The sequence below is a fragment of the Chiloscyllium punctatum genome, chromosome 40, assembly GCF_047496795.1.
Source record: "Chiloscyllium punctatum isolate Juve2018m chromosome 40, sChiPun1.3, whole genome shotgun sequence".
NCBI classification, from domain to species: Eukaryota; Metazoa; Chordata; class Chondrichthyes; order Orectolobiformes; family Hemiscylliidae; genus Chiloscyllium; species Chiloscyllium punctatum.
The window spans coordinates 17,926,205-17,941,316 of NC_092778.1; the positions used below are offsets into that span (position 1 = coordinate 17,926,205).

The 15,112-nt window shown below is 39.7% G+C and overlaps 1 protein-coding gene across 1 annotated transcript in view; it reads right to left on the bottom strand.

Moving 5' to 3' along the window:
- Nucleotides 1–15,112, bottom strand: part of ift70 (intraflagellar transport 70) — a 68,536-nt gene that overhangs the window by 31,350 nt on the left and 22,074 nt on the right. Inside the window, exons 9-14 of the mRNA XM_072559401.1 lie at nt 12,804–12,956; nt 10,961–11,026; nt 8,165–8,218; nt 6,167–6,232; nt 4,014–4,090; nt 68–278 (exon numbers count right to left, since the gene is read on the bottom strand). Coding sequence (XP_072415502.1) covers nt 68–278; nt 4,014–4,090; nt 6,167–6,232; nt 8,165–8,218; nt 10,961–11,026; nt 12,804–12,956 — 627 coding nt within the window. The remainder of the gene's footprint in view (nt 1–67; nt 279–4,013; nt 4,091–6,166; nt 6,233–8,164; nt 8,219–10,960; nt 11,027–12,803; nt 12,957–15,112) is intronic.

Below are 15,112 nucleotides of genomic sequence, written 5' to 3' on the forward strand. Positions count from 1 at the left end.
CACTTAAAAATGATAATTCACTATTGTTTCTAAAAAAAGAAGCCACATGTGAACGTTGGTGCCTTACATTGTCATAATGCTTTTTCACAATTGGTTCATAAAAGCCTATTGCCTCTTTATACTTGTTTTCTTGCATAAAGAGAACATGGGCAACATTCAATTTCCAAACATCATGCTCATTGCAGAACTCCACTGACTTTCGGAAGATCTTCTCAACCATTTGGTAGTTTTCCAAGTTCCAGTAGATTCTGGCCTGAGCCATAAGCACTGGAATATACCTGAAAAATAGGAATGAAAGAATGTAAGAAACATGAGCAGGGCTAGCAGAGTCTGAACTCTCATTCAGTTATATTGTGGCTGATCTCTAATTTCAAATGCACTTTCCAGCCTGGAGTTGGTTCGCTCAATTGACTGGATGGCAGGCTTGCAATGGAGATTAACACCAACAGTGTAGGTTCAATTCCCACACCAAGCTGAGGTTACCACGAAGGACTGTCCTTCTGAATTTCTCCCCTTCCTTTTATTCACTTGTGGTATGTGTGCTGTTGCTGACTGGGCCAGCATTTATTGCCTGTTGCTAGTTACTCAAGGTAGTGGTGAGCTGCCTTCTTAACCTGCTGCAGTCCACATGCTGTAGGTTGACCCACAGTGCCCTTAGGGAGGGGTTTTCAAGATTTTGACCTAATGGCAGTGAAGGAATGGCGATATATTTCCAAGTCAGGATGGTGAGTGGCTTGGAGGGGAACTTGCAGATGGTTGTGTTCCCATGCATCTGCTGCCCTTGTCTTTCGAGATGGAAGTGGTCAGGGGTTTGGAAGTGCCATGTAAGGATTTTTGGTGAATTTCTGCATACTGTCACTGAGCATCAGTGATGGAGGAAGTGGATGCTTATGGATGTGTTGCCAATCAAGTGGGTTGATTTGTCCTGGATGATGTCAAGCTTCTTGAGTGTTGTTGGAGCTGCACTGACCCAGGTAAGTGAAGAGAATTCAATCACACACCTGACTTGTGCCTTGTGGACAGACTTTGTGGCATCGGGTGATGAATTATTCGCCACACTATTCCTAGCCTCTGACCTGCTCTTGTAGCCATTGTGTTTATATGCTGTGTCGAGTTAAGTTTCTCGTCAATAGTAATTCAAAGGATGTTGATATTGGGGAATTCAGTGATGGTAACTTCACTGAATATCAAGGGGCACAGGTTAGATTATCATTTATTGGAGATGGTCATTGTCTAGCATTTGTATGGTCAGTCATTAGTCAGCCCAAGCTTAGAAATGTCCAGATCTTTTTGCATTTGAACTTGAATTGCTTCAGGATCTGAGGAATCGCAAATAGCCGCTGAGCATTGTGCAATCATCTGCAAACACCCCCACTTCTAACCATGTGATGGAGTGTAACTCATTGAAGAAGCAGCTGAAGATGATTGGACACTACCCTGCAGAGATGTCCTGGAGATGAGATAATTGACCTCCAACAACCATAGCCAGCTTCCTATGAGCCTGATATGACTCCAATCAGCAGAGAGTTTGCCCCTTGATACCCACTGATTCCAGTTTTTCTAGGGATCCTTGTTGCCATGCTTTATTGAATGAGGTCTGGATTTTTAGGAATTGTCACTCCTGCCTTTCCTCATGTATGATAGCACTTGATAAATAGAATTATTTTAGGAGCTAAAAGATGTGGCTGATCAGAGCTGTGCAAGTCGGTGTGGTACAGATGGAACGTAAGACAGCAAGTTAAAAATCAATAATTTAATTGTCAGTGGCATTTCCACAGGGTTCATTCTGTAGCCTATTCTTTTAATGCTGTCAATGATTTTCATTTAAGCTCAAAGACAGAGATGTCAAATGTTTCAGAAAGTGAAAGGAAGCTGTGAAGAGATATTGATAGGCAGCATGATAAGCCTAAAACTTGACAGGTGGAAAGGAAATGTCAGTAAGCTGTGAATGGAAATAAATGTGCAACTATGAAAGGTTTGGGATGACAGAATCACAGGACATTGCAGAGACTGCATGAGGTTGCTAGCCCTGTGTGAAAGAAACTAATCAAACCTGTTGCATTAATGAAGGCAATTGTTGTAAAAGAGGTTGAAGTCTCCAGGTGATTCCCTAAAACAGTAAAGAGATGATTTTAAAAAACTTACAATTCAGGATACTTTGGCTTCCTACGGAGTACACTACAGATTTATTAATAACCATGATAAGTGTAAAGGAGACTGCATCTTCTATATATGTTATACTCAAATTAAGAAAGTACAAGCAAATTGTTTTAGGAGATAACAGAAATGGTAGATCAGAGCTATGGAAGTAGACATTTAGAAGAGTTGGGAGTCCGGTAAATAGAAAATGGAGGAGATGAAGGGCAGCATTACATCCCCTGTTCTTGCACGGGGAGATGCAAGGAGAAATGGATCAGATACTGCAATGGTAGTCAGGGCAAACGTGTAACAGAGGGCATGGTCACTTTAGAATGCTAAAAGTGGAGGGAGAAGTTGTGCTTGCTGCTAAGAGAAATTACACCTAGCTGAAGGTTTAGATTTCATCAAACACACTTTTATTTTCTATTCCTTGAATTTTCGCACAGCCTCTCAATTATTTCAAGAATGACATAAAAGATGAAATCCAGAAATACAAACCCCACCATTTTCATAGGCAGTGAGCTTGAGGAATGGGGAAGGTTACAAATTGTAAATTCATCATTTACAGAGGCACAAGTTAACTGGAGCTGCTTCCATTCACGTGTGACTTTCCATAGCCAAGGTGGGAACGCACAAAGTATGTGGATTAGATCTTGAAGGAACAGTTCAAAATTTTAAACTTGCTATAGTTGATGAGTCTTTTAAATAGTGCTGGTAGACAGTTTTCCTTGTTGCTCATGAAGCGTTCAGCAGGGTGAGATTAAGGGAATGAATCAGCAATCAGGTCCAAGATAGCACCACTGGTGTCAAATCAATGTTATGTCTTCATTAATGTCACGATCTGCCTGCTCAGGGCACTTAGGTCAGTAGCTACATGTATTCTAATGATTACACCAAAGGTGACATCCTGTACAATTTTCAGAATTGCGTGCACTGCATTGGATATCATTTTGGTCCCCTTGTGGCATTTATATTCAAACATACAAACTATGGTCACGTTGGCCGAACAGTTGTTATTCCAGTTTAGCTGGGAGCTGTGCAAGCCCCATCGCAGCAGACTCCAAAGAAATGATCTGGGCAAGTCTGCTACACTTGGAATCCTCTGAAAGTCTACACTGAAACAGGAGACTTTGACTGATTTCGATGAAATTAGGTGGGAAGTTACTCAGGAAAAGTTAAGATTATTTAATAGAGTCTAACTCCAAGCTCCCAAATACCTTTCCCACTTACTCACACCTAGGCCCGACCTGACATCCCCTGGGACCCCTACCCAGCTGCCACTCTATCCCCGCCCCTACCAGGTGCCCTACACATCTGATACTTCTTCCTACCAGCACCCTGATACAACATTTATCTTACATATATTTTGTTTGACAGCAGCTGTCAAAGTGGTCTGTCACAATCTTTAAATTCGAGAATATGGCAGCTGACTGCTGTGAGAAGTGAGCATGTTTTGCCTCCCTCTCAGTTCTGCACTACAAAAGAACTGTCCATATATCTGAAAAAATAGTCCAGGATTGCCAAACTTTGGAGAATCCAACCTATTGTTGCATTCTTCTCTCAATGTAGAAAGATGCACAGATATATTGCAGAAGCATATTTTTTACAAAAAAAAATCCACAATCTGAGAAAGATATACTCTATTGGAAAGAATGATCAAAAGCTTGCCTGAAGAATTGGATGTGAAGGAAGTTGGATGGGCATACAGAAGAAAATCCAGAACATGGATCTCTAGCAGATAAAGGAATTACCACAAATAACTTGAAGGGTATAGGGAGTGCGTGGAAATTATCTGCTCTGAAGTCTTTTTGTAGTTTCTTTCCCCAGCAATTACTGAAGTACATAATTGAAGAATTTTACAGAATCCAACTCACCTCTCAAGTGCTTCATCGTACTCATTTACTGCTTTTTTCACAGCATCATCATCTCGATTATGTCTTGCTTCTTGTACCTAAATTGAAAATTTGTTATTTTGTATTTATGACACTCATTAGAAAGTTGATTTGAATATCAAAGACTCACCAACCATTTTCAACTATACGTTACTGAAGTGCCAGATTTTACAAAGTTATCAGTATATTGATCGATAACCCTTTCTCACAACAAGACTAGTCTCCAAAATTTTAATCAGGACCGAACTTTGCTCAACTAAATATTCAACTGTGTTTAAAAAAAATCTTTGATGAAAATACATAACCAAGTTCACAAACATTTAGGAGACAACTTTAATCTAAAAAAAAGTTTAGTCTCCTGGGAATACAAAAAAACCTTGAATTTATATTTTGACCAGGTCTAGTTTAATTTGGATAAATGCAAGGTATTGCATTTTGGTAACAGAAATGAGTGCAGGACTTAAACAGTTAATGGGAGGTCCCTGGGTAGCACTGTCAAACAGAGACTAGGGTTCAGGTACATAGTTCTTTGAAACTTGCTTCACAGGGTAGTTAAGGAGGAATTTAGCACGTTAGCCTTGCTTAGACCACTGAGTATAGGAGTTTGGACATCATGTTGAGATTGTACTGGATGTTGGTGAGGCCATTTTTAGAGTAGAGGAACATTGCCTTCTGCATGATACAGCAATGCACCGTCAAACATAACAAGCCAGACAAGACTTAGTTGACATTCAATTCCAATAAAGTGAAGCGATTATTCATGGACTGTAAATTTGTTGTTGCTCAAAATAGTGGGAGCCTCTGACTGTTTGCAGAGCAAATACAGCTTTTTTTCTGTTTGCTATTTCTCTGTTTTTTCTGCTGTCCAATAATTTAGATTAGATTCCCTATAGTGGAAACAGGCCCTTCGGCCCAGCAAGTCCACACCGACCTCGCAGAGAGTAACCCACACAGACCGACTTCCCTCTGACTAATGCACCTAACACTGTGGGCAATTTATATTGGCCAATTCACCTGACTTGCACGTTTTTGGACTGTGGGAGAAAACTGGAGCAGCCGGAGGAAACCCACACAAACCCAGGGAGAATGTGCAAACTCCACACAGACAGTCTCCCGAAGCTGGAATTGAACCTGGGTCTCTGGCACTATGAGGCAGCAGTGCTAACCACTGAACAGTTTTAACTGTTTGAATCTTTCCAGTTTGCGATGGTCCCACATTGAGCAACAACACAATGCTATGCTAAAATAAGCTGCTATGCTATGCTGGGTGTGTGAACAGCTGTCCCTTCGACATTGTTCTCAGGTGGTACGGCACGAAGGACAGGTAGCCTGTGTAGAATGATTCTTTTAGCTGCAGTTACAATTATAGTTGATCAGACCGTTGAAGATAATAAATAGCAACACATTTATTCTCATGAGCGTCTGTTTCCGATGAACTGTCACCTGTGCCACCTATATGCCAAACAAAGTTGCTCTTTGACTCCACTGTGTGCACTGTGAAGGGCATTTTGTGACTAGCAGTGACTGACCTGGTGCACAGCTGGCTTTAAGTACGGAGCCTGTGTAATGAATCCTGGGAGGCCCTGAGAACACCCACCATTGGTGAGTGCACAATAGTGCAAGTTTGAGGTAAGCAGCATCACAATGTGGGAGATAACTCACCAAAGCTCAGTGAAACAGAAAAAACTCTCCATGAAACTCACCGAAATTGACACTTGGCTGGTTTTTGGTATAAGACAGGCCGATAGGTTTAAAGTTAAACTGGGCACATCACAGATAAAAGAACAGCGTTGTTAATAAAATTTCAGTTACGCATATTATAATTGTTGCTACTGTTTTCTTGAACAGTGAGAAGTAGCCAATAGTTATTACACGTTTCTCCTTCCAAAACTTAGGCTTTGAATAGAAAGCCCTGTGACACTTGACAGAAATAATTATAGATTTGTAATAGGTGTGGCAATAGTTTGACAGTTACGAGACAGAAATGCATTGTTATGTTAAAGCACAATTCTAATTATTCCGAAACTTAGTAATACTAATAAGCTAAATAGGCCTCGAGTAACAACAAATGACACAAACGCTGACGAGAATCCAATCTAAATCACGATCTACCATTTCTGAAATTAGTTAATTACCTGTTTGGTCAATTTCCGTAACTGCTCAGTAAGTTTACCTGCCATTTCATCAAACTTTCTGAATGCCTAGAAAAATGTAGAAAATTACTGATGAATTTTAATGTTTGAAAAAAACTACTAGAACATTGTCTGAAATGCCATAATTATAATTATCTATGAGCATTTCATTCTTTGTGTCGAATCAACTCATTGGATAACTATTGAGGGCAACATTCTTTAAGATACTTTCTCACATCTCTGACAGTCCTAAGTCATTCATGATTCTCATCTCACACAATAGAGAAGAAATGAAAATAAAATCAGAAGAAATAACAAGGCCTGCATTTTCCAGCAAAGGCAGGTCATGCAGTGACAGCAGAGAATACAAATGAGAAGTCCATGAGATAAAAGGGCCACAATAGCATACTTTTCCCAAACAAGCATGATATCATTCATGTTTGACCACCCTGCCAAATTTAAATGACAATGAAGCCATATGGCTTTGGACACTGGCCAATTTACCCACCTTTTGTAGCTGGGCCAGTACCAGTTAGGGCACTGTGGTGATGGGGATGGAGGTTGTGGAGCTCAGAGGTGGGGTGATAGTGCCACCCAGGGAGGAGAAAAAGGCCCCACCCTACCCCATGCTGTCTGACCATCAACAACATTTTGATCTATCAAAATGCTAAGCAAATCTTTAATTCAGGACCTCTTTACCTTTAATACTGTGCAGCAGCACAGGGTTCATGTAACTTTGTGAGAGAAACTATTCCCTCTGATGGCAATACGGGTCAGAGAAAAGTTCAGAAGACGAACCTTGTAGATATTTTTAATTAATGGTGTTCAGACATGATGGAACTAGAACCTAGGCCTTCCAGCACATGGGCAGAGACCTAGCACTGTATCACAAAAGCCCTCATGCAACCTTCTATACAGACTGGTATCATAATAACTATAACTTTCGGCTGACCTGGCTTTACTGAATGGCACAAAATGGAAACAATTGACTAGAGTATGATTTGGAAACGATCTTATTTTGAAAATAGAGTGCATGAATTTTCGAAGAAATGAAGTCTTTTGGTGATTGAAGTAAATGCCTTCAAGGAAGTTCTTCGAAAAAGCAAATATTCTTCCAGAAAGGAATCTTCTTGCCCTCCAAATGTATATTTTTAAGTCTTCAGATTGGTAACCCTTTTGTAATTCCCTCTCATGTTCATTGTGCATTGCGTTCCTCATGGATTAGGGCAGGGGTTGGGAACCTGCAGCCGTCTAGGCCATTGTCTGTGGCCTTTTGAATGAATCCAAATTTTGCAGAACAAATCTTTTATTTTTTATTAATATGTTTTTTCATCCTTTATTATTTTATTTTAATCTTAAAGTGAATGTTTTTAAAATACCAGAGAGTAAAAGGAAATTCAATGAAATAATCCTCACAGACTGACCGCCACAATTAAAAAAATGTGAATTTTGAAGAATATATAATTGAAGTTTATTGGATGCGGCCTTATTAGATAACAACTAACATAATGTGGCCTTCCAAAATGAAAAGGTTCCCCACCTCTAGGTGGGGAAATCTTTTGCTCTATCTTATTAGAGGTTCCGCATCCAAGTCTTAATAAAAAAGCAATATGTTCTGATCAAATTACTCATTTAGTACATACAAGCTAGATCTTAGCAACATGAACTAATGACAATTTCTAGAACAGCCATTAGTTCTTGTTGGCCAAATCTGCTGTTATTATAAACTTCTTTTCCCATCATATTCTGCTCAATTACACTCTCATTGCTTTTAAAGAAGCTGAACCCTATTATTTTATAATGTTTAGCATCTCATGTAACAACGTTAAAATATTGGAACTGAACAAATTAAGCATTCAGCTATATTGCCCTAAAGTGTTCAATGCAAAACTTATTTTTAATTCACAATGTTTACAGTGTTTTTAATACATGACAATGCAATTGTATTTGGTGAGGTATAACAGTTGCAGAACAAGAAAGGAGAAACCTTGGAGTTCTCACCTCTTCTGGTGCTGTCTGACATGTTATCATGGCATCCAAGAACTCATATAAGTACTGCACAAAAAAAATCCAGTGAATCATTGAAACAAATATCAACTTATTTTTGGAATCTGCTATGACAATGTTGACTTTTTTTTAACAGAGTATAAATCTAAAGTTTAACTAATTGATTTTGAGGAACGTTTGTGTAAAATATTAACATGTTATACTTCTTGCATTTGGGTAGCATTCCCAAAATATATCAAACAGAAATGCAACACTAATAGATAAAATTAAATCCAAGAAACTACAGCAGTCTACGGTGCTCCCGCATAGTGAATACATGTTTTCCATATATGATTACATAGAAATTCTCAAGAACGTTGTACGCTTCCAAAACCTAAACAGTTACCTCTGTTAACAGGCCAATGAGGAGACCCAACACTGGATAAGCTGTGCCTGTACAGCCTTCTAAAAACTATGTTAACACATCTTTGACAATGAAAACCTCTCAAGGCCAACAAAAGGCTTAGGCTGGATTTTCACTCACAAATTGCATAGCAGACGGACACATTTTCCAGTTTGCCACACCTGTCTTGGGAATCAGTACCCCTAAGCATGAGATGGAGTTGGGGTGGTTTAAAAGGTCTATGTTGATTCTCTGGAGGTTTGTCCCATTATTTTCTGAGCTATTAGGCCATCTAGCTGTCACTCCTCACACTTCATCATGCCCCCTGCTCCCCATCATCACTTCATTCTCATACATGACAACTCACACCCATCATTGCTCCCCACCCATTCTCAAGACCCCTTAACAGTCCCTGTGGTAACAACAGGACAGAAGGCAGGAAACTTAATCATCTTAAAATCCATCATTGGTAAAATGCTAGAATTGATTATTAAGGGTGTTATAGCAGGACACTTGGAAACTCTTAATAAAATCAAAGTCAATATGGTTTTGTAAAAGGGAAGTGACTCGCGACTAAGTTTTCAGAGTCTTTGGAAAAGTTACAAACAATGTGAGTAAAAGAGAATCTGCACTTGAATTTCTAAATGGCATTTGACAAGGGTTTACATCAAAGATTACTACACAAACTAAGAGCAATTGGTGTACAGGAAACATATTATCATGCAAATAGGACTTGTTAGCTTACAGGAAGCAGACAGTAGAGATAAATGGGTTATTTTTAGGTTCAGATATTGCAACTATTGGATTCTAAGAGAGTGGTTTAGCTGGTGCTAAAATGCTTCTGTTGATTCTCCAATCCTGACAACACTCTTTCCAGAGCAATTGCACCTTCCTCTAATGTGATGACCAGAATGGTGTGCAGTTTTGTGGTTTAATTAAAGTTTTACATTATTCTAGCATAATCTCCCTGCTCCTTTATTATGTGCTTCAACTAATAACTCATTGTATGCTTTTTTAGCCACCTTGTTGAACTAACCTACTAATTTCTGGGATCCTTAGATGCAAAATGTAAAGTTCTTCAGTCCCTTTGGACTTCTCAGCATCTTATCTTTTAATTATACCATAAACAAATAATGTCTTGTTTGTCCCCTCCAAATATGTTACCCTCGCACTTGGGTTGAATTTTGTTTACCATTGTTCACAATATACATTAACGATTTGGACGAAGGAATTTGAATGCAATATCTTTGAATTGGCAGATGACACTAAGCTGGGTGGCAGAGAGTGCTATGAGGAGGCTACAGGGTGATTTGGACAGACTGGCTGAGCAGGCAAATGCAATAAAATGTGGATAAACGTGAGGTTATCAACTTTGGTCTCAAAGGTAGGCAAATTGTTGTCTGAATGGTGGCAGTTTAGGAAAAGATGAAGGGCTTTTGCCTGAAACATCGACTTTCCTCCTCCTCGGATGCTGCCTGACCTGCTGTGCTTTTCCAGCACCACTCTAATCTTGACTCTGATCTCCAGCATCTGCAGTCCTCACTTTTGTGCAGTGTAGGAAAAGGCGAGGTGCAATGAGACCTGGGTGTCATGGTGGAACATTTTGTGAAGGTTGGCATGAAACAGGCGATGAGGAAAGCTAATGGCATGCTGGGTTTCATAGCGAGAGGATGAGAGTATCGGAGTAAGAATGTCTTGCTGCTGTTATACAGGGCCTTAAGTAATGCCACACCTTGAACACTGTACAGTTTTGGTCTCCTCGTCTGAGGAAGGACATTCTTACTATTGAGGGAACCCAGCGAAGGTTCACCAGACTGATTCCCGGGATGGCAGGATTGACAATGAGAAAAGACTGGATCAGCTGGGCTTGTATTCACTGGAAGTTAGAAGAATGAGGGAGTGTCTTATAGAAGCATATAAAACCCTGATGAGACTAGAGTAGTTATATGCGGAAGCATGTTCCTGATGTTGGGGAAGTTCAGAACTATGGGTCACAGTCTAAGAATATGTCATAAGCCATTCAGGACTGAGATGAGGAAGAATGTCTTCACTCAGAGAATTATGAATCTGTGGAATTCTCTCCCATAGGAAGCTGTTGGGGCCAGTTCATTAAAAAAATTCAAGAGGGAGCTGGACATGGCCCTTGTGGTTAAAGGCATCAAAGGGTATGGGGAGAGGATGGGAATGGTATACTGAGATTACATGATCATATTGAATGACAGTGCAGACTCGAAGGGCTGAATGGCCTACTCCTGCACCTATCTTTTACGTTTCTATTTATCTATCACCTGACCAGTCCATTCCTATCTTTTTATGACCTACTGATTTATGTCCCACTATCAACCAATTTTTCTAACATTTTAGCACGATAAAGCTACCTTAATAGCAATTGCCTCTGTCTAACTTACCGGTGTGAGGAACTTGTAAGTTAGATGAGCATTTTCTGCCAAGACATCAGCAGCCAGGTCAAAATACTGAAAAAGTAAATTTTTAAAAATTAGCAGTTTTATTTTAAATTGCACCACTAAATTATTGTTTGAAATTTGTGACCTATACGCTAAAATTCAAAGTGGAATTTTACTGGTTCTTCTTAATCCCAAATAAATATCACACATATATGAAAATTATGAAATTTTGATACTTAATTACTCTACCTGTGTTTTCAATTACACATTATTAAATAAAGGTTAATCAGCAAATTTGTCTGTATATGCCCATAAATGTAATGGAAGACTGTCTATTAATACTTAGACTTTAAAATATTTGTAAAGGATTGAATCGCAGATCAGTTTCACCTTTCATGTCAAGTCATATAAATCAATCTCAAAGCCAATGGACAGGAACCAAGTTCATATCAATGGTGGTGTACAATTAAACAGTTAACAGGAAGAGTCTGCACAAATAGCCCTATCTCAATGATGAAGGAGTCCTGCACATCAGTGAAACACGGTTGAAGTATTTGCGTCCATCTTCAGCCAGAGGAGCCAAATTGATTACCTATCTTGTTCTTCTCGTGAAGTCCCCAGCATCATAGATTCTATTTTTCAGCCAATTTGATTCACTCCACATGTTACCAAGAAATTTTTGGAAGCACTGTTTACCATAAAGGTGAGGGACACTGGCAACATTCCAGAAATAGTACTGAAGTCCTGTGCTCCAGAGCTAGCTATGCCTCTAGCCAGGCTGTTCCAATACAGCAATAATACTGGCACTTATCAGGCAATGGGGAAAAGTGCCCAGGTACATCCTGTCCACAAATCTAACTTGGCCAATTACAACCCTATCAGTTTACTGTCAGTCATCAGCAAATTGATGGCAGAGCTATCAAGTTCAGCAGCAACCTGTTCAGCTGCACTGAGTTACACTGCTGCAACTTACCAAGGCTCCTTCTAAATCCATGAACTCTTCCACCTTCAAGGGTAGCAGATACATGTGAACACCAACATCTGCAAGCTCTCCTCCAAACTACTCTTGAAACTATGTCACTGATTATTCACTCTTGGTGTCAAAATCCTAACAGCATTGTGGGTGCACTGATACTTCAAGGATGGCAACGGTTCAACAGACAGCTCATCACCAACTGCTTAGGTCAATTAAAGATGGGAAATAAATGCTGATCTAGCCAATGGTGCTCGCATTCCTTAAATTCATAAAAAAAATACAGAAGTACAAATAAACAGAACTTCTAACCTAGAGCAGTGCAGTCAGAAAATCTTACAATTCAATTTGCTAGCTGAAAACTTTGCCTATGTATAAGGGAACTTGTTTGTCCATTGATCTTGTTTATTAAGAACGCATATTTGACATTCTGCATACTATATATAAGTTAGCATGACAGAGATGAAGACTTATCCAAAATAGAAGAGGTTGCTTTGACATGTAGAAAGATAGGCACAATTTTGGAATTTTAAAGAAATTTTTAAATTTAAAAAATTTTTAAAAATTAAATCAAAATCTATAAAGATTACGTACATCAGCATAAACCATTAATTTTAATTTTCTTTTTGAAACAAAACTATAACTAGCTCAACTGAGGGGAATAATATTCAGTCTCTAATTATGACTCACACTTTAACATTGTTTCAGATTGAAGACAAATTGAAGACAGAGTGATAACAGCGCCAAGAATAGCCAGACATGATGCAAAATGGAAATAACTTTAAAAGAAACAGTTTGCATAAATATAAGTAATCCAACAGTAAGTACAGCATGCCACATACGAACAAGAAAAAATAATAGCAGCAAACACACTTCATATTTGCAATACAGCAGAAGCAAATTGCCAAAGGTTTCTGGTGGGAATGGGTTCTGCTGAAGTAAGAATTGTAGTTTTTCAAATCCCTCAGTAGGCTTGGAATCCATGTTCATTAGAGCTTGGTTGTGTAGAGTAACTGGGTCAAGTTCCTAGAAAGAAAATACAGTGGATGAACCCATGCTTGATTATCCTTATTCAAATAAATGACAAACTGTGAACAATACAAGCTTTCCCAAAGACATTAGATTTTGCCTCAGTCTTAAAATAAGTTAGAATATTTTGAAAGATCATCTAATTAATTTCTATCCATAAGCTAAAGGACTTGAAACACCAACTCTGTTTCTCTTTCCACAGATACTGCCAGACCTGCTGGATTTTGTTTTAGACTCCCTACAGTGTGGAAACAGGCCCTTCGACCCAACCAGTCCACACCAACCCTCCGAACAGGAACCCACCCAGACCCACTTCCATCTGACTAATACACCTAACACTATGGACAATTCAGCATGGCCAATTCACCTAACCTGCACATCTTTGGACTGTGGGAGGAAACCAGAGCATCCGGAGGAAACCCAAGCAGAAAAAGAGGAGAATGTGCAAACTCCACACAGTCACCAGGCTGGAATCGAACATGGGACCCTGGTGCTCTGAGGCTGCAGTGCTAACCACTGAGCCACCGTGGATTGATTCAATGTGAGCACACTGCGTCTCTCTTCTGCAGCCAGGGGTATCTTGAAGATCTTGTAGACAGTTGTGATGTTGAGAGCTATACATGTTGTTAGTCCTGCCATTACTAGTCCACTTGTGTCTCTAAGGTAATATTTTGTAATAACTTTGCCGAATTGTATAAGTCGTGATCTATATCGACCTCAGTAAGGCATTTGACAAGGTTCCTCAAGGTAGATTGATTATCAAGGTTAGAATACAAGGGAAACTAGCCATTTTGACAGAGAACTAGCTCAAAGGTAGAAGACAGAGAGTGGTAGTGGATGGCTGCTTTTGAAACTGGAGATCTGTGCCCAGTGGTGTGCCACAAGGATTGGTGCTCAGTCCTCTGCTTTTTGTCATGTATATAAATGATTTGAATGTGAGCATAAGAGGTATAGTTAGTAAGTTTGCAGATAACACCAGAATTGGAGTTGTATTGGATAGTGAAGAAGGTTACTTAAGAGGACAACAGGATCTTGATCAGATGGGCCAATGGGCTGAGGAGTGGCAGATGGGGTTTAATTTAGATAAATGTGAGGTGCTGCATTTTGGAAAAACAAATCAGAGCTGGACTTATACACTTAATGGTAAGGTCCTGGGGAGTGTTGTTGAATAAAGCGACCTTGGAGTGCAGGTTCATAGTTCTTTGAAATTGGAGGTGGTGTTTGGTATGATTGCCTTTATTGGTCAGAGCATCGAGTACAAGAGTTGAGAGATCGTGTTGCAGCTGTGCAGGACATTGGTTAGGCCACTTTTGGAATAGTGTGCAATTCTGGTCTCCCTCTTATCAGAAGGACGTTGTGACATTTGAAAGGATTCAGAAAAAAATTACAAGGATGTTACCAGGGTTAGAGGGTTTGTGCTGTAGGGAGAGGCTGAATAGGCTGGGGCTGTTTTCCCTGGAGTGTCGGAGGCTGAGGGGTGATCTTAGGGGTATGCATGGGGCAAACAGACAAGGTCTTTTCCCTGGGGTGAGTGAGTCCAGAACTAGAGGACATAGGTTTAGGGTGAGAGGGGAAAGATTTAAAAGGGACCTAAGGGGCAACTTTTCAACATAAAGGGTGATCAATGTATGGAATGAGCTGTTAGGGGAAGTGGTGGAGGCTGGTACAATTAAAACATTTAAAATAGATGGATACATGAATAGGAAAAGTTTAGAGGGATACAGGCCAAGAGCTGGCAAAAGGGACTAGATTAATTTAGGATATCTGGTCAACATGGATGAGTTTGCCTGAAGAGTTTGCTTCTGTGCTGTATATCTACATAACTGTATACATTGTTTTGTTACTGCACTAATATAAGGGATTGCCAACCAATTGTACACACTTAATTGAGAATTCAGATATTTAAGTAAAACTGTCTCTAAGTGTCTTAAGCAAATTATGTTGATTGTGGCACAGGTTTGGCTTTTTCCCGACAATGTGCTTACACTCACAAGGTGGAAAGCTTCTGGTTGGAGGTTGTTCCACTTGATATATGTCTGCCTTACTGTGAACTTCAGAGATTGCCTTAAGTTTATGCTGGTCTCTTGTGCACTCTCCGTTGCTGTGGCCCTATGGTTGCAGCTGTGTTCTGTTTGCTTGTGACCTGTTATAAC